Genomic DNA, 24,289 nt, shown 5'->3' with positions numbered 1-24,289 from the left:
GAAAAGATTAGCTAAATAATGGAGGGATCTCACGTGTATTAGCTGTCACAATTTCACTTTAATGAAACCTTCCTAGAATAACTTTGCAGTCCCCATACAATAGGGGTGAACTGCTCTTCTCATTAAACTGAAGACAGACATATGGTTCTGTAGATATTTAGTAGCTAGCTAATCAGTGATTTGTATCTATAATTATAGCTGTGTCCCTTATTAAAATGCATATTATCACTATTTTTTATATATATATTTATTAAATCTTTATTCATCCTGGTAAAATCCCATTTAGGTTAACATCCTCTTTTCTACACCATCGGAATCTCATTGGTAACTAGGGTATGAATATAAATAGAGGAAAGGGAGGAAAAGCAAATGGATCTTGTGCAATATTGCTACCAAAAGCTCTCAATGGCCTGAATCTGCAGGTCTTTATGTCTAGATTCTAGATTCAGGCTTTAGGCTTTAGGTGTCCAACACCAATCACACTGACATCTGACACATCTACAGTGAGAAAGAGTATTGTGTTGTATGAGTTTTGCCTTTCACAGTAGGTACTGTATGTCACATGGCACATTGGAGTGATGATTGAACCATGTCACTGTTGTCATTGTAAACAATTGTGTATTTTAGAATTTTCCATGTTTCCCACCTTGGCAGTAGTATCCAGAGGTACAGATGGTGCAGTTGTCTTGATGAGTGTTTCCTGTTTCAGAGCTATATGTTCCTTTGGGACAAGGCACAGGGGCTGGTGTTCCACTGGGACAGAAGAAACCAGCAGGACACAGAGTCTGATTTGCTCTACTAGAGCCCCAGTCGCAATAAAATCCTGCCCAACAGTAACCTGGAACACAAAATAGAAAATATTTTGCGCTCTACAGAATATCATCTTTAACATTCAGGAAATTATCAGACACTGAATTTACTGGGGAACATAAATACTCATTTTGTCATCCAAGGACTAGATGTGTTTGATTCTTTCTACCTGCACGTTGCCCCTGTTGGCAGAAAATCCCAGGTGGACAGAGAGATCCAGTTCTGTTGTCAGTAGGGTTTGGCACTGTAGCACCCATCAGACATAGAAACCCAGCAGCACATGTTCCTGAGGGCTGAACCAAACCTTCAGACCCACAGAACTGACCAGCTGGACACACTAGGCACTCGCCTGCAAACACAGACGTTGACAACTTTGAGTTCAATACTAGAAGCAGTAGATGCTATGTAGAAAAAAAAACACTACACAAAAACAGTTTTATTCGAATAATCACTTTGTCTGAAAGGTGTCTGTAGGAAAATCTGATTTCCATCACAAAACATGATCCCTAACCAGATTATTTAGTGAGTCTCCAAATGATTTTCTTTTCAAGTAAGAAATTTTTTTTCACAAAACCTCTGCTTTACTACCTATTGTTGTGAGACCCTGGCTGGGGCTGTAGGTGCCTTTAGGACAGGGAAGAGGCGGACTGTCTGGACTCTTTTTGGGACAGATGTAGCCAGCTGGGCAGGGGAGAGGGCTGGAGACTCCAGAGGAGCCTCCCCTGGTGGGGCTGGGACTCAGAGACCGGCAGTGGAACCCAGGAGGACATGGATTACATTCTTTTTGGCCTAGTGAATCCTGGTACCAGCCTGGGGAAAACATTCAAACAGTGATGACATTTTCAGAAAGGATAAGGGGATTCCCACAGTACAAAGAAAATCCAAGTCGGTTTTGCAATTGATTTCATACAGTATAACTTTCTTTTTACCAAGAGGGCATGGTTTGCAGTCATCTTTGTCTTTTGCGCCACTCTCGTTTTGGTAAGAGCCAGGAGGGCAGGGTGAGGGTACACTGCTGCCCTCTGTACAGTAGTGTCCTGTTGGACAAACACCTCCAAATACACTTGACACTGGAGTAGCAGTCTGGGAACCCTCTAGACAGTAAAACCCTGAGGAGAAATTCTTTTTAAAGTTTTTGGAAATCTATTACTGTTAATATGAAATAGGATAACGCCTTACACTATGTCCCACCTGGTAGGCATGGTCCAGAGACTGCAGAGAGGCCTGTCTCTGAACAGTAGAAGCCAGGAATGCAGCTACGACACTGAGATTCATCCACAAGCCCAGTCTGCTCACTAAAAAGGGAAATAACAACATTTACAAGTCTAATTGACAGTAGGTATCTTACTTCATGCAGTCTGTAATAATTGATCATTGAAAATCAGCAGTATCTGGATAACACTTCAGTTTACCTGTTTCATCACACTGTTATGTGTTTAAGTTGTCAAACAAAATATTAAGTTGAGCATGGATCATAGCCTGCTTGAATGTCTGTGGTTTTATTACATATTAAAAAGGACAAATATTACTACTGTTCATTAAATAGAAAACAATATTTTATCAGCATGCACTGTATGTAATACTGGAGGTTTAGAGATCACATGCTTGTGTGTCTTATAAATATTATGGCTCACATCATTAGACATATGAGGGATCATTATTAGTTTAATAGAGATCACGCTGAATACCTGAAAGTTCCTTTGGGGCATGGTTTTGGTACAGATGTCCCTGTAGTGCAGAAAAATCCAGGAGGGCATGGGAATCCAGTCCGACTGTCTGATGGTGAAGGTTCAGAGGCTCCCCTAACACAAACAAACCCTGCAGCACATGGTCCACTAGGGAAAGTCCCCCCTTTAGAGATATATAATTTATGCATCAAAGCAGTTGATTAACTCCAAATGTTTCTGGAATTCAATATTAAATTTAAACTGCAGCTGTCACAAACGCATGACAAATGACTGATGGGGTAAAAGGAGTAAAGATGCATTGTACCTGTTCCTTTACAATACAGCCCAGGGTCACACAGTGAGCACTGCCATTCCTCAACCAGTCCTGACTTGTTTCCATAGGTCCCTGCTGGACAGGGATGTGGATTTGCTGATCCACTAGGACAATAAAATCCTCTCTCACAGGGAAGTGGAAGTGACATTCCTGATGTGCAGAAATATGATTGAAAAGAACATTTATTTTCATTTCTTAGAACCATTACCAGGATTTCAAGGATGATTACACTGATTTCCCATCCGCAAAATACTTTCTCATCCAGCAATTTGTCCAGCCATCAGTTTTACCTTGATCTTGGCAGTAGAAACCAGCAGGGCATGTCTCACAGCTGCCCTGGCCTTGTCTGGGCTGGTAGCTGCCTGGAAGGCAGGCTGTCTGTCTAACACTGCCCTAAAGCAACCATTAAATTGATTTTATTCGACTTTGTATCCAGGGAATAACATGAGTTATCAGGAATAATGCATGTTTCAGACAGTGCAAAAATCACACTCAGGACTAAAACTGACAAGACTGAGACAGTCAAGATAAAGGAAGAAAACATTAACTATATTAATCTATTTGTTATAACAGAATAAAAAACACAGCTGAGAAGGAAGACTCATGCAGAGACATCACATACAATATTCAGCAGCACTGACTGACAATAGCTTGAGGACTAATACTAGACGGATGACCTTCTCACAATAATGTCCCACTGAGCAGACATGTTGCTGTGGTCTCTCAGAGCTTTGCCCCTCCGGACAGTAGTAGCCTTCTGCACACTGGCCACTTGGCTCAGCTCTGCCTCTCTGGTGACAATACTGGCCTGCAGGACACAGCTGGCAATCCCTGACTGTAGATCCACCAAAGGAATCTGCAAGATAGGACACAATATACATATCAAATGGAAAGGGAAATGTTTGCTGTCTTATCTGTAGATCCATGTGTACACAGCATTTGATGACAGGTGAGGTGATGAAAGCATTAAAGGAGATAACCGTGTTAATTTGATGCATTCCCTCATCAGTTTCTAATTCATTGACATACAAAGGAGCTACAACACATTTTAATAGGATTCTGGTTGTCTGCCACGAGACAAGAATACAATAATACGATTAAACCACTTTGTGACTAAAATTATTCATAAGCGCCCAAGGGAGAGAATAGGCTTTGGTGAAAGTTTTCATATTTCCCTGCATCACTGAACTACAAAGATCAACACCAGTTCATGTCAGGACATTGGCAGGAAAAAACCGACAGTGTGTCCAACACAGAGGATCTGACACTGTTTCTCACACAGTTTAATACTGTGTGTGAATAATTGTTGACAAAAATCAAACACTTTATGAGATTAGCAGATAAAATGGCTACAGTCATGTACTGTACTGTACTGTAGCTACACATGTCTCACTTTTTAAGGTTCCAATGGGGCAGGGCAGAGGAAGAGGAGTTCCAAAGGGGCAATAGTGTCCTGTTGGGCAAGGGGTGGCATGGGGATCTAAAGAGCCTCTAGGGCAATAATATCCTTCAGCACAGGATCCTACTGGAGCATCTAGACCGGTCTGGTTACAGTAAGAGCCGGCTTCACAGGACTGGGGTAGAGCAGAACCCAAAGGACAATAGAAACCTGAAAAACAAGCACAAAAAAATATCACAGAAATAAATCAACTCCAGCAAGAGCAAAAATCAGCAGGATTACTGTTGCAATTCTCAGGCTCTCTAGAGACAAAGCATTTTCTCAAACTCTGAACTTTTTATCACCACACTTTAGTTTTTTGCTTCTTCTATTTATCTATTTATCACCATCTAAACATTTTCTGCTCCTAAGGATGAAAATCCAACTCCAGTATCCAAGTTTTTTGGTTTTCAAACAGGAGACTTAAGAGTAAAGTTCATCTGCAGGAAGAATTCAACAGCATACCCATCAACATCTATCTAATGGTGCCGTCACTTAGTTACTGCACCATGAAGATAATTTCATGATGGGGTGTGACTGACAAGGCCTTTTTATGCAATTCCTGTTTCTAAAACCAACCATGACAGAAAAAAAACTGGCCATTTCATCATTCTTCAAACTATATTGTCCTGGTTTAACCGTCCTCTGGGAAAGACCAAAATAAAGATGAGGTGGGATTAAAGCTGAAATATGCTGTATGCACAGAACAGATAAGGGTGAAATCATTCATATGTCACAGCTATTACAGTAAGCGGGACTACCATGTTATAAGGAAGGAAGATAACATGTGTGCCTGGAGGAATGAGCGAAGTATCACATCAGGTGCACAAGTTCAGTGTCGGGATTTACCCACCCCTGGGGCATATATCTCCTCTGTAGGTGGAACACGCATAATGCGGACTCTTGAGACATGATGGTGAGTCAGTCACAATATGGTCTGAATCCGCCTGCGGCACTGTTACCACTTCAATCCAGCCGGTGTCAGTCCCTATAATAGAATATGGCAGATAAAGCATGAAAGATGAAAGAAATCTACACACACTGGAAACCAAAGGAGTCCGTCTTCTCTTTCTACATTTGATTTAACAGTTTTGACTGTCAAGGGAACAGTGATTAATTGTACAATACTAGAAGGTCAAAGTGAAAAGCTGCTGCTTTGTTGGACATCTCTCACAACACATAAGCCTCTGCACTCTAATAGTTTGAAGAAATTGATATACTGTTATTACAAACTGAAGAAACCCGTGTTTTACCAGAATCACGAGAGTTATTGAAGCAGGAGATATTGTGCATCGAGGAGGCAGTGTTTGTCTTTGTGGTGTGAAGCTCCAGTATTTCATGAAGACAGCCGAACAAAGAGGAATTGGCACGTGGTGTGGGACTATCTGCACCTCCAGAACAGAAGAAACCTGCAAAACAAAGACCTAACACAAGAATATATTATATAGATCTCTGGCAGCATGGGATGACTATTTGTCATTAGCATATGCCTGATAACCAGACTCAATTGGTTTAATATTGGTCTCATGAATCATGAATCAGGTGTGGAACTAAAGTAACCTGCCCTACACTGTACACTCATTAGGTAATGGTAAGGCTGATTGTCCTAGACTAATGGGAAGCTTAGTGAAATCCTCTACCTGTGGGCTGTGAGAGTCCTGGAGTGAGGCAGTATTTCCCTGGGGGACAGGGGTAGCAGTGAGAGGGGGAGGAAGCCCCAGCATCTTGGAGGAAGGTGCCAACAGGACAGGGTTTGGGTGACCCACTGCCTTGTGGACAAAAGTGTCCCATGGGACAGACATCTCCATAAAGCTGGGAGACAGGACTGGGCTCAGTGGACCCCAGGGAACAGTAATGTCCTGTGACAGACATTGTGGTGAGACATTTTTACTGAGAACACTGATGTAGGATACATGAACCATGTGACTCAGAAGACAGTGTGGCTTAATACAGTGTGTGAATACAGTATGGATGTGTGACAGTGTTGCTGAATTCTCTGACATTATTTCCCATGGGTGATTATGGACTATCAGACCTGAGCTGCAGCGTCCAGATGGTTGTGTCAGAGCACTGCTGTTACAGAAGGAGCCAGGGGGGCAGGGAGAGCAGTCAATGTGGGATGTCCGACCACCTAATAGACTATAATGGCCGGTTGGACACGGAGTCGGCACAGATGAATTCTCCATACAGTAGAAACCTGGGTAAGGTAGGTGAGTTTCATATTTAGCTTGTTTTTCTGTAGAGTCATTATTCACAAATGTGAGTGAACTGGTGTTTTTCATTACCTGGGGGACAGGTGTTACAAGTGGACTGTCCAGATGAGGACTGAAAAGTGCCTGAGCTACATATGGTGGGCTCAGCACTACCCTGTGGGCACGCATGGCCGGGCAGACAATGACATCCTGTGACAGTCAGATAAGAAAAATGTCTCTTGTCAGATACCTCACAAGACTAATGTGCATATGAAATACACAGCAGCTGTAATGTGATGTGTCCTTCTAAATACATTTAGGGAACTATAATCTGTGAAAAACAGAATAACTGGTCTGTTCCAGCATGCCTAGCAGTGTTCGTCCAGTACGAAGAATCCCGTGGGAGGCAAGAAGAAGAGAAAGCAGGCTCAGCAGCAGGTGCCCTGACTCTGACAGTGATGTGCTGGAGACTATTTATAGATTCTGGGCCACTTCATGCTCAAATTAGCAAAATGTCTTCTTGATTAAAGGCAAAAAGAGGACGACAAAAAGAATCTCTAGGTGTACATGTAATTGAGGAGGTGTAGGAAAGCTCATGTCAGGCATAAATCAGGTCCATGGTACATGTAGAGTCTGGTTTCTAGAGTAATTGATGAGTACTGCTAAACATCCATAGGGGCAGTTTCTGCAGGAGTAACAGAACTACTACACTGAGGAAGTAGACAAGTATAGAGTCTCATGGAAAATGCACATTACAGTAAACTGAAGGAAGTGGACATTCTCAGTATTTTTTGTCCAGACTTACTGTATGTGATCAGACACTGTTAAAAAAAAAAGAACATGGTGAAGTGCAAAGACTGCAGTGGTCAAACCTGAGCTGACCCCTGATTATGTGTACTGTACCTGGCTGATGTCCAGACACTGATCCCGCTGGACAGAACCACCCCGGGGGACAAAGGAGGTCAGGAGTGGTCTGAGCCCACAAGGGGCAGAAAAATCCCGGGTAACAAGCTTCACAATCACTCTCAGACTCAGCACCAGATCTCCCCAAGAAAGTGCCTACATGGAGGAGATAAATTATGATGCGATTCCACTCTCTTTGTTTTTATCTTTCACGCAAATAAATACTGTACATACAGTACAGACAGAGAAAAAAGGAAATACCAGTGCTTAACAGTGTCGCGGGTGTGCCCCTTAGATGGCTCCATTCATTCACTCAGTTAAGTAGCCAGCTGACTATTATGACAGCTTTATTGGACTCCTGTTAGATTTTACAACCTCCACTGAAGGTCTGGTTACATTTAAGCTATTATATTGTACCTCTGGGGGTTTTATGGTACTGTACGCTACGTTTGAAAGCAGTGTAATAAAAGCAAGGGGTCAGACACACATTGTAGCTCTTTCAGGAAAATGACAGGGGATTAAAATACATCTGATCAACAAAACATTGCTGATACATGACAATTTGATAATAATTTCCTCTTCTTCTTTCAGAGCTGATATGTTGGTAATCTACCTGGAGGACATGGGCTTGGCTGTGCACTCCCTTTAGGACAATAGTGGCCTGGAGGACACACATTGCCATGGAGCTGACCCAGAATTGAATTACCAGGAAGTGGGGATGGAGATGTGGTATCTCCTGTAACTGAGACAATAGACCTTTATTGGATGTCATTACTCATTAGGTTAGCATGTGAACTAAAAGGCCAGAACTATGTATATTCTGAAATGAAAATGTTAAATTAAAACAGAAGTGCAATGAGAGAAAATAGGGCACAGCACAATATTTCTCAAGCTTGTGTCAGATTAAATCCAAATGAAGCTTTTTTTATATTGCAAATACCATTTCTAAAATAACCAGTTGTGCATGCTGCCATGCATTTATTAACACTAAGTAAAGGGCAAGAAACAGAAGAAGAGTGTTACCTGTGATATTACCCAAAGGTGCAGCTGTCCTGGATCCCTCTGTGCAGTAGAAGCCGGGGTTGCAGGGGCCAGAAGGGGATGAGAGGCCAACCTCAGCACAGTAATGCCCAGACAAACAAGGCTGACATGCCTCTATAGAGACAGCTCCTGATAGACCAAAAATACAGCTCATACATGTGATCTCAAATTTACACTACAAATCAAATATTCTATCAATTACTGTGAAAATAGAGGATAAAAACTATTTCACTGGTGACATAAATTCACATTTAATAACATTAACAACTATTCATAAGTCAGTCTTTTATGTTAAATGTCACCAACAATGTATGTGCATCATGATTCTATGTTATGTGTCACCATCTATAGAGCTGAAGGTGCCTGCAGGGCAGGGAACCATGTAGGTGGTTCCCTGTGGGCAGTAAGACCCTGCAGAGCAGCGGCGTCCTGTTGGGCCCTCCTCTGGCTGAGAAGAAACAGAACCGCGGATGCAGAAGTGACTAGGGGCAGAGAAATGATGAGAACAGGGATGATTGGGAGGGCGATGTGGGATGTAGGAAGTGATAGAAGAGAAAGGCCGAAGGAGAGACAGAGCATACGGGATGTTTAATTATAGACAAAGGAGACAAGATTAAACAGATATTGGATGTCATATCTTTCATGGTTTGCCTGTGAAGTGTGTGTTCAGTTTGCCAGTGTTTACCCAGGAGAGCAGACTCCAGTGGGAGCAGCCAGTCCAGAAGAACTGCAGTATCTCCCTGAAGGGCAGAGCTCACAGCCCGACTTATTGGACAACCCCATCTGCCTGCTGAAGGTGCCAGCTGGGCATGGGAATGCTACACCAGACTGTGTTCCTGTTGATAAATGGCAAATAATGTCTACAGATGGTCCAGGGCTAAACATCACAGAACAGTTTGTGCAGACCATCCTTATCTTGATTATGCTTCATAATGGTTATTTGCATAATTGAAAAGCCCTCAACTGTTATTGCCACTTGTTTAGGATTACAAACAAAGCATGAACAATATTCAGAAACATTTTACATGCAATCACTTGTATAACGTGTGAGAATGTTTGTTTGTTTGTTTGTTTTTTTTAGTCATGAATATGTTAAATAGTTGCACTATTGTATCCTACCTGGTGGGCAATAGTGTCCTTTATGACAAAGCATGGGAGTGTTTGTCCCAGACACATGCCCTGTGACAGCATCCACGGAGCCAGCACAGTAAAATCCTGCTGGACATTTAACACACTCTGCCTGTGGAGGGGTAAATCACAAACATCACGCACATCAGGTTTTCTAGATGGTAAAAATACAAAATGAGCACTAAAGAGAATAGGCGTTGGAGATGATAAAAGCTATACTATTAAGTTTATACAGTACACAGAGATATTGAAAAACATGGAGCAGCTCTAAAACAGTCTCTGTGCCACAACGTTCAGTAGAAATTGCAAATGACAGAGCATCACAACATGTAATAAAACAATATTTCATAGTTAGTCATTAATGGTATTTAACAGCACACCCTTCAGTCCAGTATAACAAGACAGATGATAGAAGTTCTGTTGGTTATTTAATCATGTCATATACGCACATGTGTCCTGACTTTGTGACTGCAGGACATACAAAAATATTATTAGACTATTCTCTAGTTTCTCACCTGCCCAGGTAGAGGTTGATAGGTCCCTGGCATGCAGGGCACCTGTAAATCAGATCCAGGTGGGCACATGTTTCCAGGTGAGCAGGGTATAGAGGCCTGTTGGCTGCTGTTTCCTCTACCTGGACAGTAAGAACCAGCTGGACAGATATGAGAAGGGAAAGAGAGCCCTCTAGTGACACACAGAAAACCTACAAGACAAAAGAAACACTGTTGAGCAGCGCCAGACGGTAAGGCCACAGTCCCCAGATAAATTAAGATGTTTAAAAGTGTTATTTTCTGACAGATCAAAGACAGATAATTAAACACTAAAATGTACACAGCATGAACTAAATCAATACCAACCTGGGGGACAAGGCAGACAGTCGGAGACAAGGCCGTTTCTAGTTTTGTTGGTGTAATATCCAATCGGACAGGGGAGTGGTGCTGAGGAGCCCCGGGGACAGTAATGACCTTCAGGACATCTGTCACCTGTTGTTCCTCCATCTTCTGGTGTAGGTGACGAAGCTCCAGAGAGACAGTAGTACCCTGCACTACACAAGCCTGATGCTACATCTTTCCCAGGGGACGCACAGAAGGAGCCTGCTTTGAGAAGAAAATGGGAAAATTGAGTGGAATGGAGATTTACCCCAAATAAATCCTGCACATCAAAGAATGCAGAACAAGCATCGCATGCTCTATTAACCCTGGCTTTATTTGCTCACTCTGCTGCTTTCACAGTTTTTTTATTAACAGCTGCTGATATTGTACCTGCACATCCCCCTGTTACTCCTGTTTATTATATTAGTTATTTTGTTAATATAGCACTAAACTACCGTCACTATCACCCTAAACCCCCAGTCAACCACTTAACCTCAGGAAAACCCATATTAATGAGAAGTAAATAATGTGTGACCTGGAGGGCATGGCACACAGTCCTGGGGTTTTCCCATCCGAGTGTGGGGGTTGACAGATCCAGCTGGACACGGGTACTGGTGTTTTGACCAAGTCCCAGATGGGCAGTAATGACCCACTGGACACTCATAACTCCCCAACGGAAAGTCTTTACTGCTGCCGGGACAATAGAAACTATCCAGACAAGACAGGGATGGGATAATTTAATTCTTGGCTGCCTCCGGTGGAAATGAGTCTTGTACTTTAAGCAAACTGAGAGGAAAGCTCATTTATGCATGTCAACATCAAAAACACGTAGTGTTGTGCATAATCCATAATGTTCATATTTGAAAATGTGTATATGTTTACAGTGGCGAGTGACTGTGAGTGGCTGATAAGGGTGTTTACCCCTGGGGACAGGCGTTACAGCTGGCTCGACCGTCTTCTGTACTGATGGTTCCCCGAGGGCATTGCTGAGGAACTGCAGAGCCCTCGGAACAGTAATAACCTGTTTGTGTGAAGACAAGAGTCACGAAAGAGAAACACATTCAAGCAGGCACACATAGGCTTTTCCACTCAAGCACACACAGGGAGTCCACACGCACAGTCCACGGGGGACAGGGTTCGATTTCCATTGTCAACCCAGCAGCTGTTTATGTTTAGCCCTATTAACTTAAAAGAGTGTTTTGTATACCTGTTCACTAAGCTGGGCTTTTTTTAAACTTAATTGGGTACTTGACAAGCTCCATTGTTTTTTGCTTTTCCTAGAATGGCACACAAAACACAGCTTTTTGTCCACAACTTCTTGTCTAAACAATAGCTACCTGATTACATTATTCCCATGTTTTTCCTACTGGCTATCTTAATGGGTTTTGTTTTGACAACTTCCCTTCTCACTTTTTTGTTACAGATGTCTTAGTCGTGAAGATCTGATCACCTTTAGGGCACGGTCCTCCACGGCTGTCTCTCAACGGAGGATTAGGACGATCTGAACCTCCCGAACAGAAGAAGCCTTTCCAGCATTCTCCTGAAGGTGCTGACAGCCCCTCAGCACCACAATAGTAACCAGGGAGACATGGATGACAATCCTCCTGAGAGGGGAAATGAGAGAGACAAATGAGAGAGAGTTAGTATACAGTATATACTGTCCGGGGGCTGGATTACATAGCAAAAATAGAATAATATATATACATAAGAAATTGAGTAAATAAGACATGAATAAATAGAAATATATACATATTCAATGTGTGAATTATTAAATGAATGTTGAACACTGAATCTACATAATTCTGCACAAAAAGAAAAGCAGTTAAGGAGACGTGAGAGTTTGATACTGAGTCATAGTGACCTGGGAGACAAGTTTGGTGAGGTTAGAGAAAGTTCCACGTGGACAAGGCAGAGGATGGACAGTGGCCTGTGGGCAGTAATGACCAGCAGGACATGGTCCTCCCTCTCCTGGTTGGAGACAGAGAAATGCCATTTGTCAACCAAAATAGGAGCACTGATGGAGAACTGCTTCGTCAAATGATTAGGCTGACCATTCTCTGACATTAGTAAGAATAGATGTGATATTTTTATGCTCCTACTAGTTTATACTGTCTGTCTGTTTACCTGCAGCCTGTGAGAGAGGTTGTGGAGAGGTGTTTCCAAGTAAGCAGTAATATCCTTCCTGACATGGTCCAGTGACAGCTGTGCCATTTCTGGAAGAGCAGTAATGGCCGCCATCACACTGCCTGCACTGAGAGACAGACCAGTAGCCAGGGTCAGGACCATAAGTTCCCTCTGGACAGCCTTTCAAGTCAAATCCAGTCCCTTCAGGACAATAAAAGCCTGCAGGCCACAGTACAAATAAAATGAATTGCATAAATATAAACACTACAGGAAAACTATTGCATAACAGCATCAAATTTCAACTTGATAACTGATAGAAAATGAACATACAAGTGAAATCATATTTAGATTTTTGAGCCAACCACAAACCTCCAGGACACAGGTACAGAGACCCAGACACACAGTACCAGCCTGGTACACAGACATCACACTGAGTGGCAAGTGTAACTGCCACATACGTCCCTGGATCACAAGGCACAGGCTGAACGGTTCCCTCTGGGCAGTAGTGACCCTCAGGACAAGGTCCTCCTGTACGTCGATCAGTGGGGGTGGATGTGATGGCTCCCTCTAGACAGTAATATCTGTGAAGGAAACATGCAAAGAGAACCCGTGGTGGCTAGTTATGAAGCCTGTAGTGATAAAAAGTTTGGGCAGTATTTTTTCCATATTAATTAAAGTCTGATATACCCTCCACTGCAGAGTCCACTAGGTTTAGTGAGGCCAGCAGCGTCACAGTAAAATCCGCCAAGACAGGGTTTACACTCCTCCTGGCTACGCAGGCCTGAGGTGTTTGACCAACTTCCCTCAGGGCAGGCCATGGGAGCTGTGGTTCCTGTAAAGATGACACACACAGAAATTCGTATTTTAACACTAGTAAACAAATAAGTAAGTAAATAAATAAGTCAAACACTCTTATACAGCACTCATTGCGTGCAGTGTGAAGCAACTCAGGACAAGGCAGACTTTACCCTACAGCAGCTTATTTAATGCATAGGTCAACGGCTCAAGTCAGTGAAAATAAGTGCACAAATTAATTAAAAGAAAACTGCATCAAAAGTTACAAGATAAATGTTGTCAGAAATTCTTGTAGGCCACCAAATGGTAATTAGCATGAATAAAACATTGTAGCCTTGGAATATAATAAAGCAGAATGTTAATCGCCTCACACAGTATAAATTTGGTTACATTAGCCTATGAAAAAGTTGCATCAGTGGTAAAAATCCAAATATGAAGACCCCCTGCAATGCACGATTTTCAGGTGTAAACAGTTGATAACTAAAGGAGTCATCTTTGGCTGATTGCTTATTAGAAGAGAGATCACGTAACCTGAGGGGCAGTATTGACCAGGTGGACACAGGGAACCTGAGAGCCCATCCAGAGGACTGGGAGAGGATGCACCTTCTCTGCACCAATAACCAGCATGGCATGGTCCTATGGGTAAGGTAAATGATAAGCCCTCACCAAAACCAACAAAGACTGCAATAAATCAATAAAACTTTCAGTCTGGGGGCAATCAACAAACGAATGAACTAAAGTCTCTGTCTCTGAGCAGAGAAGGGACAACTCTTTCTCACCTGACGGCTCTGAGAGTCCAACTGAAGAACAGTACTGTCCCGCAGCACATAGCATGCAGCCTGCTGGACTGTCTGTGCCCTGTTTTGGATTGAAGGAGCCTATAGAGCAGGGGTGTTGGTTGGGCAGGGCTGTACCTGCAGGGCAGTAGTGTCCTTTGGGGCATGGCCTCAGCAAAGAAGCATTGGTTCGACCCAGTCTTAAATCACAGTAATAACCTTGAAGGGAGAGAAATGGATATTTTTAAATTAGGACTGCCAGGATGGTGAAGTACTGAAGACATGGTGATGGGAAACAAATGAAGCCTACATCTCCCAGATACAATTGTAAAACGACTGAAGAGGCCTCCTACCTGCTTTACATACAGTGCAATCTGCCTGTTTGTCTCTGTCCTGGTAGGTTCCAGGTGGGCAGGGCTCAGGAGCTGCACTACCCTGTGGGCAGAAATGGCCTGGAGGACACGGCAGAGCTGTAGACACAGTCTGACCTGGAGGACACCAATAGCCTATAAAGGTAACAAGAGACACAAGAGGTTGGATATTTAACAAGGAATTTCATAAAATCACATAAAACCAGTGTATTAACAATTCTTGAAACAATGTATGGACTGGCCTTGGCTGCAGGGTCCAGTTGGAGCCCTGAGACCTGGTCCTCTGCAGTAGAAACCTGCAGTACAGGACTGACAACCAGCCTCAGTGGTTATACCAGCTATTCGGGAGAAAGTCCCAGCTGGACACAGCTCTGGTTCTTCTGATCCCTCAGCTGCACAGAGAAAAAAGTAGACCATCGTTCATTCATCTATTCATGTCTAGGAAGGATTACAGAGTAACACAACATATACCAGGGCTGGGCTGAAACTGTGACCCTACACAGGTCAACAGCTTATCAACAGACTGACACAAATAGATGCAAGATGACTCACACTCATGCATATGAGTAATTTAGGGTGTCGAACTCACCCGAGTCATAGTTATAACAATTTTACATTCTCCAATCAATCTAATTTGCATAGCTGTAGGGCTGAGGAAGGAAAGAGGAGGATCTAGAGAAAAGGCCGGTGTTAAAAGCCGGGGCCTTATCGCTATAAGAACAATAGCAAGCAATTCTAAAGAGCTGTCCCATGAATTTAAAGTAGGTTATGATAAGACTTATATATAAGAGGTATATGAATATATACAGTATATAGATTCTCCCAAATACTGCTGTTTCTCACACTAAAAGTGTGTGTGTGTGTGTGTGTGTGTGTGTGTGTGTGTGTGTGTGTGTGTGTGTGTGTGTGTATTAATATTCTAACTAAGCATGTGGTGGGCCCAATCTACTGTCCATGTCTATACTATACAAAACATACTATTATGAGGATTAAAAACTACTCTAGTGTTGTAAAGAAGGGCTTACTACAGTATGTCCCAGGTGGGCAGATGTTGCCTGTTACTCCATTTGTTGGCGTGGCCTCCGTGGCTCCTCCTACACAGTAATATCCAGGGGAGCAGGGACCCATTGGCAGCCCCAAACCTTTAGAGGAATGTAACTAAATTATTTCATATTTTTGTATCTTACTGGCAAATAAACAGACACGCAGTAGCCATGCTAAGGAAAGGGAAACACATACAGAGTCTATAGAAAGTACCCTAATTGTTTTCACCATGAACGAATATATAAAATATAAAAATAAGTGACAGGTTCATCACTAGGCAGATTTATGCATGTACCAAATTTGTTAAATTTCTTAATGAGGAATTTAATGATATTATTAACTCCTAGGAATATTCAAAATATTCTTGTCTCTACCCCTAACTTGTTCTTTTCAATAACCTTTTTGATGAGTTGCTTAGTGTTCTTTGGTCTTCATGATGTGTCCGAATACCTGAGATGTTGCAGAAGGCTCCAGGTGGACAAGGAAGGGGCTCTGAGCTACCAACAGGGCAAAAGAAGCCCGCCTGGCAGCGTCCCCCTGTAGAGGTGGCCGGACACAGACAGTTGGCATTCGTGTAATTGTCTAGGTCAAAGGGCTGTGAGTTCCATGCTGCTGACACACAGAACCAACCTACAAAGAACAAACGCAGCAAGAGACAGGGAGTGAGACAGTGAAGCTGATATGCTGACACTTTGACTGCTGAGTGTCTCTGTGATATACAAGCACACTTCCTGCTGACATATTCTGTGGCATCACAGTAGACACATGATGACTTTCTCAGCACAGGGTGAAACAGCAGAGCAGGAAGACAGCAGTCCACGGCAGAGCAAGGTGAGAGAGATGAGTCATCAGCGAGGGAAAGAAAAATCTGTGAAAACAGGTAGTGACTATTCTAAAATCCCTGACATATGGAGCCAAGATGTAGATATTTTTACAAATAAAGAAATAATATTAGGGGATTATTTAAAATCCACTGCATACTGTGTTAAGAGTGGAGGAGAAGCAAAATAATGATTGATGTGACGTGCCGTTGAGTTGTGATGTTTTGTGCTTAGCGTGCACTCTTTGTTCCCTACCCCCAAGTCTTGCAGACTCCTTTGGATTGGCTTGCTGATCCCTAGAGCCAAACAGGCTGGCACAGAGGACAAAGTCCTGACACTGAGAAACTAGGCTCTATAGCTGTGATGGTGTTTCTGGTATAAATAAACAAAGACACTATTACTGACCAGCCTTGCATTTTCCAGACACTTTGGTCAGCCTCTCCTTCTCACAGTAGTGTCCTGGAGGACAAGGCAGGCAGCTGTCCAGACTCTGAGTCATGGGCTCTGGGTTGTAGTATCCACGAGGACAAGGAAACTGGGTGGCATGCCTAGTACCTAAGCACATACTACAATTAAATTCCAAACAGGTAGCACCTGTCGCAGCGCAACGCTGCAAGAGTTTATCAAAGCAACAATAAGCTCCTCTTTAAGGACTATAGAAAAAAAATCTAGTTTTCTATTAAATTTTTTGAAGAAACATAACCATGACTGATAGTGTTTTGGGTGGGCCTACCATCAGGGCAGTAGAATCCAGGAGGACAGGGGAACTTGATGAAAGTGTCAGTGTTTTCTGGACAGAAGTATCCAGCCGGGCAGCGGGAACACAGTGACTGGCCTGTGAGATTGGTATAAGTTCCCGCTGGGCAGGGCAATGGACTACCACTACCCTCAGGACAGTAATGAGCTGTTGGGCAAAGACCTCCTTCCGAGCCTAGCGAGAGAAAACAAATTACTGAGATTAGAACTACTAAGCCCCTTAATGTGATGAATCCTGTGATAAACCCTGATTAATTCAGTAATCATTAATTCAACGAAACACCCTCACACATCTAGATTTCCTGCATCATCACATTCCTCTGTTTCTCTTATGACACTACAGCTTTCACAATTCATAAGATTTCTGTTCACATGTTATATATTAGCTCTGCTCTCCACTATTATCTATGTTATATTATATAACAGGTATATACAGGTAAAGGTTTTACCTGTAGCTGTTGAGTCTCCCCCTGGACAGTAGAAACCTGCCTCACACAGTCCAGACGGACGAGTGAGACCTGCAGTATCGCAGAAATATCCCGCTGGACATGGACTACAGCCAGACGTGTCTGTCAGATGAAGACTACAACCATACACACATAAACACATACAGTTACATCATCAAAACTGTTTAGAAGTACTTTATGTATCTGTAATATTTTGGCAAACCAACCTGTCAGAGTAGGTTCCTGGTGGACATGGCAGCGGGAGACTGGTGCCCTCATGACAATACCGCCCCTGTGGACATGCTCCCCCAACTCCTGTGCTGAAGTTACCATCTGGATTCTGAAAGTTTACACCTTCAGAAGTTGCATATTTTAGTCAGGATTAAACATTTCATCCGGTTTAGTGCTTATTATTCTGTTCTTATTTTAGTATTCTCTGCAGGTTACATTGCAGGTAATAGTGGATGTGTTGTTGTCATAAAAGTAAGCATCTGTGCTGTGATTATACACGTAATGTACCTGCTATACAGTAATAACCAGCCTGACAGGGCCCGGTAGGTTCAAACAGACCCCAGTCTTCACAGTAGAACCCTGGTGAAAAATCATGAAAAATAAGAAGCATCTTTTCATGAACAACACGGCTTAGAAATCATCAACGTGCCTATTACAAATCATGTCACATCATCAAATATTCCCATTTGCTTTTATGTAAATAAGTTCCATAATTTAATGCATTAAAATACATTGTATGGAAGTCTTTATAGTGTCTTGCATATAGAGCTGAAGACATCCAAGTGACAATACTCTCACCTGCTGGACAGATGAGGCACTGCTCCACTTGGCTGAGGCTAAACTGAGGGCTGTAAGTACCAGGCGGGCAAGGCAGGATGGCATCAACACCACCACCCAGACAGTAGTGCCCTGCTGGACAGGGCTGGACACCATCTCCTGACAGACAGTAGGTTCCTGGGGGGCAATCATCACACACCTCTGCACCTTCACCCAAAAAAGTAATGATGGATTTAATACAGTATTGAAATGTTGATACATGTTATGTAGGTGTACAGCCTAATTTCCTGTACCTGTAGTGTTTGAATAGGTTCCATCAGGGCAGAGTACAGGAGAGGTTGAGCCCATGGGACAGAAGTGTCCGAGTGGACAAACGTCTCCTGTCACGCCATCTGTGGGCATTGGAGACACTGCCCTTCCTGAACAGTAATACCCTGTAAACCAGTAGATTCACATTCACATTTACAATTACTGACTTAAAGCATAAATGTAATGATGCTCTCATTGACCAAACTCATTTCTGGTTGAACCTTTATCTTTATAAATCTCCTTTTAAGTCACGTCAATGTGAAAGATGAAAAAATATTTGGATGTTGTCAGTGATCATAAAAATCCCTTTAACTTAAGTGTAGAAATGATGTTATTCTCTGTTGTTATCACATGTGTGACATTTACTGAGTCTCTTACCTGTATGACAAATTCCTGAGGGCTGACTAAGTCCAGTAGTGTTGCAGTAGAGTCCTGGAGGGCAGGGCCAGCACAAGGACAAGTTTTGGGCACCCAGAGAGCTGCTAAAGGTTCCCACAGGGCAGGGGTGTTGCTGGGGGTACTTGGTCCCTCGTGGACAGACGTAGCCTGCAGGACACACACCACCAGAGGTCACAGCCACCTGTGGGAATGTTGTAGTAATCATCTGAATATAACCAAGTTGATCATTTTGGCTTTCAGCTCCAGTTAGAAGTTTAAAAGTTAAAGCTGTGGACAGTATGGGCCTGGTAGCTGTCATTCATTTCCCACGCACTGCAGCTTATCCAAAAGAACACTTGTGAAAAACAATTATTTATTTAACTAATGCAAACCAGAACTACACATGACTCTAAATCCATATTCATATCAAATGACAGAAAGCACTTTAGCGTTCAAATTGTGTGGGAAATTAGTGGCTGTCACCTAATCAGCTACACATCTAAAGCAGAAATATTCAACCTAAAACCCAGGATAGTTGTGTAATTATTTTTCTTCCATCCCCCTAGCTCATCTACTGTCACAAGCCAACAGAATATGAGTGCCAAACTTGAGCAAAACCAAATTATAAGCATAAATCATCCGCAAGTACATAGCAGACAAAATGTCAAAGATTACTGGGAAATTAGCAGTGAAATTATCCTTGGTTCTTGCTGCATCACTAGATATGAAGCATATTTAAAGTGTGAATAAAACATACATGCAGTATGAATACATTCTTTTTAATAACTGCAGAATAAGGCAGTTGATCACTTCTCTTGTTCTCTGTGCACATTAGATACTTGAGCAAAGTCACCTTTCAGTAACTAAACATCATCATGATACTAACTACTTTCTAATAAACTAAAGTATAAATTTCTAATACACATTTACTGCTAATATGTTTCTCTATTAACTTCATACTACTTCATCGTGTCTTACTGGAGAAGCAGTGGAGGCTCCAGAGGTGCAGTAATGTCCTGCGTCACAGAGACCCTCAGGGTTTGATAGACCGGCTCTGCTGCAAAACCAACCAGATTCACATGGCCGACAGTGCTCCACAGTATCGCCACCGGGCTGATCAGAGTAAGAGCCCTTAATAATCAGACAGTATAATTATATTAATTATGCAAATTTAAGAGAGGGTAAATAAAATGTATGAAGATGGAGCTCTAAGGAACGTGAATAAGTACATACATAACAAATACGAAAGAATTAGCATGAGCAGTTGAATAAACACATATACACACACATACTAACACACATATACTGACTGGAGGACAGGGCCGAGCAATAGAGGATCCTGGAGGACAGTAGTGTCCTGTGGGACACAGTGGTGCCTGGGACAAGCCTGTCTGGTTACACAATCTGCCTCCCTGACACTCCACACATGACTGTGCACCTCGATGCTGGTAAGGATTTATAAACAAGGGAATAACCTTGAAGATGGCATTACATCATAATCTAATTTTAACAGTACACTTTGACAGGAACAGTACTCTGTTTTCTGTACAGATTATTTCCTACCTGCTGAAAAGTACCAAGAGGGCACGGTTGTGCCCTGAATGCCCCCTCCAAGGTAAAATAACCCACATCTGCTTCATTCTGAATGGGTGAAGCTGAGCCACCAGTACAGTAGAAACCAGGAAAACAAGGACCTGAAGGTGAGGTGTTGTTGTAACCCAAACAATAGAAACTGAAAGAAACATACAAGGCTTAGGTTTGACAGCACACAGTCCAAAATGTGTTGGTTTAAGAAAAATAATATTTATAAGACAAACAGTGGGTGAATGAGTGTTATTACCCTGGTGGACAGCTGACGCACTCCTCAGGTTTCCTGAGGCCAGAGATGTTGTTAAAGGTTCCAGGGGGACAGGGAAAAGGAGAAGAAGAAGCCAGGGGGCAGTAACCTCCTGCTGGACACAAGCCTCCTGTTGCACCATCAACTGGAGCCTGGGCATATAGAAGTCACAGTAAATACATATGTAAAGACGAACAGTGAACAGCAATGGCACAGATAGCATCCATAAAATGATGATTCCTAGAAAAAATTTGTTTCCTGAGAACACAACTGGTTAAAGATGATATTATTAATTTAATAGAGTAGTAAATTAAATGAGAATATGGAAGCTAACAAGGTTCAATTTGAGTAAAGGAAATTATTAATGACTATAAAGCTGTAAATTATTAAGATAGCATTCTCATACTGCAGACTTGGCACCCTCTCTGCAGTAGAAACCCTCTCTGCAGATTCCAGAGGGCTCTGTAAGTCCCACACCAGAGCAATATTGGCCTCCACCACAAGGGGAGCACTCAGACCCATCAGTGAGAGCAGAGCGTGAGCTGTAGGTTCCTTCAGGACAGGGTTTTGGAGTAGAAGTGCCCTCCGGACAGTAAAAGCCCTATGAATAACAGGAAGAAAAAGCAGAACAGAGAGACAGAAACAGACTAGTTACCATCTGGGGCCGGTCATATAGAAACAAACATAGCTACAGAGATGTAATACTGTCATTAAAGATTCCTCAAAATACTGGATTTTTCAACAGTACCTTAGTGCAGACTAAAGGCATGTGAGTTCCTGGTGCACTGCAGTAATAACTGGATGGGCATAAAACACACGCCTTTCCACTGTGACCAAGTGCATTTTTCCTGTATTTGCCAGCCTTGCAGGGGTAGGTGTATGGGTATCCAGTTCCTAGGGGGCAATAGTGTCCATCAGGACACACCCCTGTCTAAAATATAATACAAGAGTATTACTATATAAACTATATAATCTTTTCTAAAATCATTTGTAATTTCTATATTTCAAATTAGTTTGGTAAAAATATTCACTATATGTGTTCTGTATATCTCAAACACACACACACACACACACATCACGTTATTCATATTTGCTTACAGGCATGGTAATAGGCTGCTCTTGTGGCTGCTCAGAGTAACAGTACTTCCCCTCAGGACACTGGACACACTCACTCACATCCCGAAGACCTGGAAATTCACTGTAGGTCCCATTGGGGCAAGAAATTGGGTTGGGATCCTATGAGGAAAATAATTAGCATTTACAGCAGTCCATCGATTAAAAAAGGTTCAGGTATTTTAAAAAGCAGACCACACCAATTAAACAAGAGTCATCCTTTGCTGTGTGTGTCATTCTCTGACTCACAATGCCTCCTCCGGGGCAGTAGAAGCCTCGAGGACAGAGGGTAGCTGTGCGTTGGGGATCTCTAGCCAAACCTTGAGAACAAAGAAAGCCTGGGGGGCAAACCATGATGCTTAACATGGCTTCCTCACTAGTGGTCTCATTGCTGCAGTAATGGCCCTGCAAGCATGGTGAACACTCCACAGAGCCTTCGTCCTACACACAAGAGATCATGAAGGAAGCATCAGAGAGTTGAAGTTAAAGATATCAGGTAGTATGGGGGAGGGATACAGCGCAGTGAAAAAGCAAGGAAGAAGGGGATAAGCTGCAACTTGGAAGATGCTGAAACAACACTGCTAGAGATGAACTATAAAAAAACTGACTCTAACTATTCCTCTTCTTGACATTTAAAGATGTACATACATGGTGAGTAATGTAAGACCATATCACCGGGGGCAGAAAATGCTAATCTAAAAATAGGACAATCAGAACAGTTTATGGAAGGACAAGACTAAAACACCACCTCAGATTTCCTCTGGATCCTTCAGAGGACTAGTCACAATAGAGTGTGTTACAGATGGGACCTTACAGAGTAGCTGCCGGCTCCACACACTCTGGGGTTGACAGTGGCTGAGTGGGGACAAAAATAGCCAGCAGGGCAAGCAGAGCAGTCCTCCAGCCTCTGACCTCCTTTCAGACGACGAAATGTGGAGCTGGAGAAAGATAGGATCGAGTGGATATACTAAATCAAAATGATTACAGCAGCTTAATGCTTCATGTTACCCCATATAACTAATTCTTTCCATATGCATCCATCCATGCTCTTCGTCGTCAGTTTTATATCATCCTTCTAATATCAAACCACAATTACTACTCACATTGGGCAAGGGGAAGGTTTGGAGGTGCCCTGTTGACAGAATGAGCCTTCAGGACAAATCCGACAGTCTTCCCTGTGTCTGTTCCCCATTTGGATGCTGTAGGTGCCTGCAGGGCAAGGAAACTGGGTGCCATATGCAGTCCCTGGTGATGCAACATCAACATAATTATATACACATGAATCACTCATGATTACAGTTCTGCAAGAGACAACAACTCTTAGGAAATCAATTTCACATGAAAAGCTGTGTTTGGTTTATTTTTATTTTCATATAAAGTAGAACATTAAACAAGTGTATTGATTTAATTTAGTTACAACCTGCTGCACCTACCTTCAGGACAGTAGTGTCCAGAGCTGCACCGACCAGACGGAGCTCCAGCCCCAGCCAAACAATACCAGCCCTGTGGACACAGCTGACACTCACGTTCAGCTTCCAGGCCACTGCGGCCACTCCATGTCCCCACAGGACATTTGTACTGTGTGGGGAACATGGTTCCAGGTGGACAATAATGCCCCGCGAAGCAGGAGAGTGGGGGTCTCTGGATACCACCGGTTCCTGATAAAGCATATATAATGTGGCACATAAGCATCCAAAGTTATGTCTTCTGATACTATGATATACCAATCAGTGCTGTTAAGGGTCAACTGAACATGTGTAAAAGCTAAATGGCACCTCGAAGACAGGCATATCTTGCTGGGCACTGCTGACACTGTGAGCGATCAGTAAGGTCAGTGCGATTACTCAATGTCCCCGGTGGGCAAGCATTGGCTGGGGCATTGGGTTGAGAAGAACCAGGAGGACACACAAACCTATCACGGTTAAGGCAAACACATAAAAATCATAGCATAACAAAGTTGGATTTGATTGCTAACAAGATTACAAACAAGTTTGAATAGATTACTGTACCCACCCGTGCATGCAGTCCACATCAGGAGCCCGCAGAGCTACCTGTGTGCACGCCTTCCCTGCATGGCACGCTCTGCAATCAGCCAACTCATCCTGACCCTCTAAGGGATTAAACGACCCTGGTGGACAGGGCACAGGGTCACTTGTCCCCTCAGGACAGTAGAAACCAGGAGGGCATTTTAGACAGTCTTTCACACCTGGAAAAAAAGGTACAAATATATTGATGGGATTTCTGTAGTACACAATGCAGGTCTACTTCACTGGTATATCTATTAGATTCTTGAATGAAAAATCAATCAATTAGATTTTAGATCTTTAGAAATTTGTGATTTGCCC

General features: G+C 42.8%; 1 protein-coding gene across 1 annotated transcript in view; it reads right to left on the bottom strand.

Annotated features, from left to right (window-relative positions):
* Positions 1-24,289, bottom strand: part of LOC113171580 — a 43,152-nt gene that overhangs the window by 17,404 nt on the left and 1,459 nt on the right. Inside the window, exons 4-60 of the mRNA XM_026374043.1 lie at positions 23,958-24,150; positions 23,720-23,856; positions 23,378-23,602; positions 23,048-23,189; positions 22,759-22,882; positions 22,194-22,385; positions 21,930-22,067; positions 21,580-21,762; positions 21,238-21,432; positions 20,835-20,983; positions 20,558-20,726; positions 20,305-20,439; positions 19,973-20,125; positions 18,995-19,196; positions 18,601-18,741; positions 18,329-18,514; positions 18,038-18,109; positions 17,746-17,872; positions 17,522-17,655; positions 17,050-17,247; positions 16,722-16,871; positions 15,946-16,125; positions 15,477-15,593; positions 14,694-14,843; positions 14,434-14,586; positions 14,084-14,299; positions 13,836-13,940; positions 13,197-13,341; positions 12,879-13,090; positions 12,510-12,728; positions 12,247-12,353; positions 11,836-11,989; positions 11,307-11,406; positions 10,921-11,093; positions 10,371-10,607; positions 10,029-10,216; positions 9,505-9,625; positions 9,071-9,221; positions 8,728-8,867; positions 8,368-8,514; positions 7,958-8,086; positions 7,345-7,500; positions 6,535-6,651; positions 6,285-6,446; positions 5,890-6,108; positions 5,503-5,673; positions 5,103-5,237; positions 4,205-4,420; positions 3,489-3,667; positions 3,102-3,204; positions 2,803-2,961; positions 2,499-2,661; positions 2,002-2,105; positions 1,740-1,919; positions 1,399-1,620; positions 980-1,159; positions 647-838 (exon numbers count right to left, since the gene is read on the bottom strand). Of these exons, the coding sequence (XP_026229828.1) occupies positions 647-838; positions 980-1,159; positions 1,399-1,620; positions 1,740-1,919; positions 2,002-2,105; positions 2,499-2,661; positions 2,803-2,961; positions 3,102-3,204; positions 3,489-3,667; positions 4,205-4,420; positions 5,103-5,237; positions 5,503-5,673; positions 5,890-6,108; positions 6,285-6,446; positions 6,535-6,651; positions 7,345-7,500; positions 7,958-8,086; positions 8,368-8,514; positions 8,728-8,867; positions 9,071-9,221; positions 9,505-9,625; positions 10,029-10,216; positions 10,371-10,607; positions 10,921-11,093; positions 11,307-11,406; positions 11,836-11,989; positions 12,247-12,353; positions 12,510-12,728; positions 12,879-13,090; positions 13,197-13,341; positions 13,836-13,940; positions 14,084-14,299; positions 14,434-14,586; positions 14,694-14,843; positions 15,477-15,593; positions 15,946-16,125; positions 16,722-16,871; positions 17,050-17,247; positions 17,522-17,655; positions 17,746-17,872; positions 18,038-18,109; positions 18,329-18,514; positions 18,601-18,741; positions 18,995-19,196; positions 19,973-20,125; positions 20,305-20,439; positions 20,558-20,726; positions 20,835-20,983; positions 21,238-21,432; positions 21,580-21,762; positions 21,930-22,067; positions 22,194-22,385; positions 22,759-22,882; positions 23,048-23,189; positions 23,378-23,602; positions 23,720-23,856; positions 23,958-24,150 (9,147 nt within the window). The remainder of the gene's footprint in view (positions 1-646; positions 839-979; positions 1,160-1,398; positions 1,621-1,739; positions 1,920-2,001; positions 2,106-2,498; positions 2,662-2,802; positions 2,962-3,101; positions 3,205-3,488; positions 3,668-4,204; positions 4,421-5,102; positions 5,238-5,502; positions 5,674-5,889; positions 6,109-6,284; positions 6,447-6,534; positions 6,652-7,344; positions 7,501-7,957; positions 8,087-8,367; positions 8,515-8,727; positions 8,868-9,070; positions 9,222-9,504; positions 9,626-10,028; positions 10,217-10,370; positions 10,608-10,920; positions 11,094-11,306; positions 11,407-11,835; positions 11,990-12,246; positions 12,354-12,509; positions 12,729-12,878; positions 13,091-13,196; positions 13,342-13,835; positions 13,941-14,083; positions 14,300-14,433; positions 14,587-14,693; positions 14,844-15,476; positions 15,594-15,945; positions 16,126-16,721; positions 16,872-17,049; positions 17,248-17,521; positions 17,656-17,745; positions 17,873-18,037; positions 18,110-18,328; positions 18,515-18,600; positions 18,742-18,994; positions 19,197-19,972; positions 20,126-20,304; positions 20,440-20,557; positions 20,727-20,834; positions 20,984-21,237; positions 21,433-21,579; positions 21,763-21,929; positions 22,068-22,193; positions 22,386-22,758; positions 22,883-23,047; positions 23,190-23,377; positions 23,603-23,719; positions 23,857-23,957; positions 24,151-24,289) is intronic.

This window comes from Anabas testudineus, chromosome 13 (assembly GCF_900324465.2).
Source record: "Anabas testudineus chromosome 13, fAnaTes1.2, whole genome shotgun sequence".
In the NCBI taxonomy this organism is placed as follows: Eukaryota; Metazoa; Chordata; class Actinopteri; order Anabantiformes; family Anabantidae; genus Anabas; species Anabas testudineus.
This window is presented reverse-complemented; position numbering and strand designations above follow the sequence as displayed.